The sequence below is a fragment of the Kryptolebias marmoratus genome, linkage group LG6, assembly GCF_001649575.2.
Source record: "Kryptolebias marmoratus isolate JLee-2015 linkage group LG6, ASM164957v2, whole genome shotgun sequence".
NCBI lineage: Eukaryota > Metazoa > Chordata > Actinopteri > Cyprinodontiformes > Rivulidae > Kryptolebias > Kryptolebias marmoratus.
Window position 1 is genome coordinate 22740498 of NC_051435.1, and position 6633 is coordinate 22747130.

The 6633-nt window shown below is 40.6% G+C and overlaps 1 protein-coding gene across 1 annotated transcript in view; it reads left to right on the top strand.

The window, feature by feature from the left end:
- neb (nebulin) overlaps positions 1–6633 on the top strand; it is a 70888-nt gene that overhangs the window by 13396 nt on the left and 50859 nt on the right. The window contains 21 exon segments of the mRNA XM_037976034.1: positions 1232–1336; positions 1431–1538; positions 1643–1756; positions 1854–2051; positions 2201–2308; positions 2397–2495; positions 2631–2735; positions 2877–2984; positions 3138–3449; positions 3555–3761; positions 3857–3961; positions 4057–4164; positions 4245–4556; positions 4660–4866; positions 4971–5075; positions 5230–5337; positions 5416–5727; positions 5831–6037; positions 6142–6246; positions 6401–6508; positions 6587–6632. Of these exon segments, the coding sequence (XP_037831962.1) occupies positions 1232–1336; positions 1431–1538; positions 1643–1756; positions 1854–2051; positions 2201–2308; positions 2397–2495; positions 2631–2735; positions 2877–2984; positions 3138–3449; positions 3555–3761; positions 3857–3961; positions 4057–4164; positions 4245–4556; positions 4660–4866; positions 4971–5075; positions 5230–5337; positions 5416–5727; positions 5831–6037; positions 6142–6246; positions 6401–6508; positions 6587–6632 (3187 nt within the window).

Genomic DNA, 6633 nt, shown 5'->3' on the forward strand with positions numbered 1-6633 from the left:
GTACTCTGTCTTTCTACGGCTGACTTTCATCCCTCGTCTTTCAAATGCATACCTCCACCTCTCCAGGTTCTCTTCCACCTGTTCCCTGTTCTCACCACAGATCATGATGTCATCTGCAAACATCATAGTCCACAGGGATTCCTGGCTGACCTCATCTGTTAGTCTGTCCATCACCAGAACAAACAAGAAGGGGCTCAGAGCCAATCCTTGATGCACTCCCATCTCCACATTAAAGCTATCTGTCACTCCTACAGGACACCTCACCACTGTCCTGCTGTCCTCATACATGTCCTGTACCAGTCTAACATACTTCTCTGCCACTCCAGATGTCCTCATACAACACCGAAGCTCCTCCCTCAGCACCCTGTTGTATGCTTTTTCTAAATCTACAAAAACACAATGAAGTTCTTTCTGACCCTCTCTGGACTTCTCCATTAACATCCTCAAAGCAAAGATGGCATCTGTGATGCTTTTTCTTGGCATAAAACCATACTGCTGCTCACTAAGAGTCACCTCTTATCTAAGTCTAACTTCCACAACTCTCTCCCAGATCTTCATCGTGCGGCTCATCAACTTCATTCCCCTTCAGTTGCTACAATTCTGTACATCACCCTTGTTCTTAAAGATTGGCACCAACACACTTCTCCTGCATTCTCACTCTCAAAGATGCCATTGAATAATCGAGTAAAAAACCTCACTTCCATCTCTCCGAGACATTTCCATACCTCCACTGGTGTCATCTGATCCAACTGCCTTCACCTTCTTCATCCTCTTCAAAGCTTCCGAACTTCATCCTCACTAACCTTTTCCACTTCCTGGTCCACAGTTTCTATGACCTCTACTCTTCTCTCCCTTTCATTCTCTTCATTCATCAGCTCATCAAAGCACTCCTTCCATCTTCCCATCACACTCTCCTCTCTTGTTAGAACATTACTGTTTCTATCTTTAAGAAGCCTAACCTGCTGCACATCCTTTCCAGCCTTCGGTCTGTCTTGCCAGTCGATACAAGTCCTTCTCTCCCGCTTTAGTGTCCAGCCAATTGTCCAACTCATTATTTGCCTCCTGTTTTGCCTTTGCTACCTCCCTCTTTGTCCAATGTTGCATCTCCCTATAATCCTATCTACTCTCCTCAGTCCTCTCACCGTCCCATTTCTTCCTGGCTAATCCTTTCCTCTGAATAACAGACTAGAAAAAGATTTTTTTTAATGAATTATATTTTTGTCTTTTGCAGTTGAACTACAAGGCAAAGCACGAGCAGACAAAGTTCAAGTATAGTCTCCCCCCAGACTATCCCTTCTTCATCCAGTCCAGAGTCAACGCTTTTAACCTGAGTGATGTGAGTTACTGCTGATTCCTACCAGTCTCTGAAGTTTGACTGCTATTAGTTTTCATTTTTATCCAAGTGTTTTGGTTAAATTTCCTCCTTGCAGAATTGCTATAAGTACGACTGGGAGAAAACTAAAGCGAAGAAGTTTGAGATCAAGGGTGATGCCATTTCAATCCTGGCTGCTCGTGCTCACACAAACATTGTCAGTGATGTAAGTATGCTACAGAATCATCTTTTATGTATTTCTTGTTGACTTTTTTTATGCTTAGCTGTTTTTGTTCCCTAGTTAAGTCCAAAAATGTTTTTGTTTTCCAGGTTAAGTATAAAAAGGAGTATGAGAAGAACAAGGGGCAGATGATTGGAGCACTAAGCATTAATGATGATCCAAAGATCCTGCACTCTGTTCATGTGGCCAAAATCCAGAGTGATGTAAGTCTTTAAACTTAGCTACTTTCCTCCTAAATGATACTTTGTAAAGCTAAATAAAGAGGATAACTTGAACTAAATTTCTCTGATGTGTCAACAGCGTGAGTATAAGAAGAACTACGAAAAAATAAAGACCAAGTACCATACACCACTTGATATGATATCAGTCACCTTGGCCAAGAAATCCCAAGCTATTGCCAGCATGCGTGGGTACAGGAGCATCAGCACCAACTACTACCTTCCTTATGACAGCGTGCCGCTGGACCTGGCCAAGAAGGCCAACATCATCCAGAGTGATGTATGAATTCACAGACTTTACAAGATTTTACTGCATAATTAGTCTTTATTTCTATTCATATTTTTCATGAATTTTGTATTAATTGTTTGTTTGTTGTTATATTAATTGTTGTATTTAATGTGTGTATTCACATATTTTCTTCATCAAAGAATGACTACAAGTCTGAATACAACAACTTCGTCAAAGGAACGCCATGGATACCATATGGTTCCATGGAGGTGGAAAAGGCAAAGAAAGCTGCTGAGATCCTCAATGAGGTGTGTCTTCAAGCTGGCTAAACATTTATGAAGGTCGTAGGTTGGTGAATCATTTTACATAATGTGTTTATGCTCTTCTTTCTTTCAGAAAAAGTACAGACAGCACCCAGACACCATCCCATTTACATCTATTGATGACCATCCCATAATGCTGCAGGCTAAAGTCAACCAGCTTCAGAGGAGTGATGTGAGTTCACTGTTATCCTCACTGTCGCCCATTTAGCATCTTTTCAAGTAGTCTTTTCTAAAAGGATCATTCTTGTTGTTGCTTTGATCCGAATGCATCTCATCTGATTTCTTCTCTCCTGGCGTTCTCTCATAGCTGTTCTACAAGAGAGGTCTTGAGGAGATCCATCAAAAGTACTCTCTGCCTCCTGATGTCCCAGAGCTCCTCCAGGCCAAGTGCAATGCCTACAACATCAGCCAGGTAACACACTCGGACATGGACACTAAGAAATTTTTGAATTATGTAAACCAAATTTTATAGCATTTTTTTCTCTGTATGTATGTGCTTTTATCATTGTTTATATGTCATGTTGTTGTTTTTGTCTGTAATTTGCAATTTCAGAACTACTACAAGTATGCCTGGCAGGAGTTGATTGCTAAAGGTTATGACCTGAAGCCTGATGCTATCCCTGTTGTTGCTGCCAAAGCAGCCAGACATGCTGTCAGCAATGTAAGTCCTCTGAATGAGTGAAAACGTATACTCATAATCAGCATGCAGTATCCTAAAAGTACTGTTCTGTTTGCTGCATCACACAACTGATGAGTATGCAGTCATCAGTTATATTATATTATATTATATTTCCCTATGTGCTTTTACTCCTAGGTCCAGTACAAAAAGGCTTACGAGAAGGCGAGAGGCCACCATGTTGGCCACCGCAGCCTGCAGGACGATCCTCTCCTGGTTCACTACATGCAGGTGGCTAAGATACAGAGCGACAAGCTCTACAAGCAGGACTACCACAAGGTCAAGCTGAAGTTCCAATCTCCAGTGGACATGCTGAGTGTTGCTCATGCTAAACACGCCACAAAAGTGCAGACTTACACTGGCTACAAGCAACATCATCATAATTATTGTCTTCTGCCTGACGCAATGGGTCTCCAACTGGCTCGTACCATGAACTTAAATTCGAGTGATGTAAGTTTTAGAGAAATTGGTAACATAAGGTCTGTAAATGCTTTATTTTTTCGGTAAATAATGATCAATAATCGACCAATTCTTTTGGGGTTTCTTATTTTACAGGTCAACTATAAAATGGATTATGAGACCTGTGTCAAGGGAACTGGCTGGGTTCCTATTGGTTCACTGGATGTGGAAAAAGCCAAGGTGGCAGCAGCAGCTCTGGATGAGAAGAAGTACCGCCAACACCCTTCAACAATCAAATTCACCAGTGCTCCTGACTCCATGAGCATGGAGCTTGCTAAGACCAATGCCAAGATACTAAATGTGGTGAGGAGAGGAAAAATCATAGTAAAAAAGATAGTTTTAGTGTATGACTTTTTAAAAATTAGATATAAATCAATTTCCTTATCACATTTATGCAGAAAGATTATAAAGCCAATGGAGAGAAGTTCATGCACACTTATCACCTCCCACCTGATGTTCCTGAACTGATGCAAGCCAGATACAATGCTGTCAACATCAGCCAGGTCAGTGGCAAGGTTTCAAAATATATATACAATATAAAAACACATATAGAGGGTGGTTCTATATTTGTAAAATAACTGACTTTGTTTGTATCCAGAATTATTACACCTACGCTCATCGCCAAGATCTGCTCAAGGGACATCACGTTAAGGAAGATTCTATTCCTGTGGTTGCTGCAAAATCTTCAAGAGACATTGCCAGCAATGTAAGTTGGGATTGTACTCATCTTATTTGAATGTTAGGCATTAAAAAAGTAATGTTATTTGTATCTTTTCTGTTGAACAGTACAAGTATAAGCTGGCCTACGAGAAGGCGAGAGGCCACCATGTTGGCCACCGCAGCCTGCAGGACGATCCTCTCCTGGTTCACTACATGCAGGTGGCTAGGATACAGAGCGACAAGCTCTACAAGCAGGACTACCACAAGGCCAAGCTGAAGTATCACTCTCCAGTGGACATGTGGAGTGTGGTGCAGGCCAAGCAGGCCTCTGCTGTTCAGACTATGACCGGATACAAAAAGGTCCCTCACAGCTTCCTCCTGCTTCCTGACAACATGCACCTGCAGCTGTACCGCAACATGATGGAGATTCAGAGTGATGTATGCCCACAGTTTTCTTTTTACTTATGGCTTTTAGGTAATTCACTAATTTATCATAACTTTAAATTGATTTGTGTTATTATCTCATTGTTTCATTTTGTAGGTTAATTACAAGTCTGAATGGAACAGCTATATCAAAGGTATTGGATGGGTACCTATTGGGTCTCTTGGAGTTGAAACAGCTAAAGTTGGTGGTGAAATTCAGAGCGAAAAGAAGTATCGCACTCATCCGTCTAATTTCAAGTTCAGCAAACTGATGGACTCCATGGACTTGGTTTTGTCTACTGCCAACAACCAGATCATGAACAAGGTATGAAACATTTAAAAGTAGGATATGACAAAATGTAAACTTTTTTCCTATAGGTGATTGTTTTTCTTTGTGCTGATTTTTTTATTTTTTTTATTTTTTTCCAGAAAGCTTATACTGCAGCTTGGGAAAAAGACAAATTGAAAACACACATCATGCCAGATTCTCCTGAGATTCTCCTGGCCAAGGCGAATGCTCTAACCATGAGCAACGTAAGGCGATCTGTTACAGTGCAAACATTTTAAAAAATTGAAGTTTTGCTTGTCATGATTGAAAATATATGAAATGTGTATGGTTGCTTTCCGTATTATGTCATTTCTGTTTGTATCTAGAGAATAGAAGTACATTTAGTTCTATTTTCTGCAGAAACTTTACAAGGCTGGTGTGGTGGAGATGGCCAATAAGGGCTACAACCTGAAAGCAGATGCCATTCCAATTATAGCTGCCAAGTCTGGTACCACTATTGCCAGTAATGTAAGTTATCAGCAGATTATGTTTATCATGTATGGAAGGTTGGAGATTTGACAAACAATCGTTTATCTATCATTGCAGTACAAGTACAAGTTGGCTTATGAGAAGGCGAGAGGCCACCATGTTGGCCACCGCAGCCTGCAGGACGATCCTCTCCTGGTTCACTACATGCAGGTGGCTAAGATACAGAGCGACAAGCTCTACAAGCAGGACTACCACAAGGCCAAGCTAAAGTATCACTCTCCAGTGGACATGTGGAGTGTGGTGCAGGCCAAGCAGGCCTCTGCTGTTCAGACTATGACCGGATACAAAAAGGTCCCTCACAGCTTCCTCCTGCTTCCTGACAACATGCACCTGCAGCTGTACCGCAACATGATGGAGATTCAGAGTGATGTATGCCCACAGTTTTCTTTTTACTTATGGCTTTTAGGTAATTCACTAATTTATCATAACTTTAAATTGATTTGTGTTATTATCTCATTGTTTCATTTTGTAGGTTAATTACAAGTCTGAATGGAACAGCTATATCAAAGGTATTGGATGGGTACCTATTGGGTCTCTTGGAGTTGAAACAGCTAAAGTTGGTGGTGAAATTCAGAGCGAAAAGAAGTATCGCACTCATCCGTCTAATTTCAAGTTCAGCAAACTGATGGACTCCATGGACTTGGTTTTGTCTACTGCCAACAACCAGATCATGAACAAGGTATGAAACATTTAAAAGTAGGATATGACAAAATGTAAACTTTTTTCCTATAGGTGATTGTTTTTCTTTGTGCTGATTTTTTTATTTTTTTTATTTTTTTCCAGAAAGCTTATACTGCAGCTTGGGAAAAAGACAAATTGAAAACACACATCATGCCAGATTCTCCTGAGATTCTCCTGGCCAAGGCGAATGCTCTAACCATGAGCAACGTAAGGCGATCTGTTACAGTGCAAACATTTTAAAAAATTGAAGTTTTGCTTGTCATGATTGAAAATATATGAAATGTGTATGGTTGCTTTCCGTATTATGTCATTTCTGTTTGTATCTAGAGAATAGAAGTACATTTAGTTCTATTTTCTGCAGAAACTTTACAAGGCTGGTGTGGTGGAGATGGCCAATAAGGGCTACAACCTGAAAGCAGATGCCATTCCAATTATAGCTGCCAAGTCTGGTACCACTATTGCCAGTAATGTAAGTTATCAGCAGATTATGTTTATCATGTATGGAAGGTTGGAGATTTGACAAACAATCGTTTATCTATCATTGCAGTACAAGTACAAGTTGGCTTATGAGAAGGCGAGAGGCCACCATGTTGG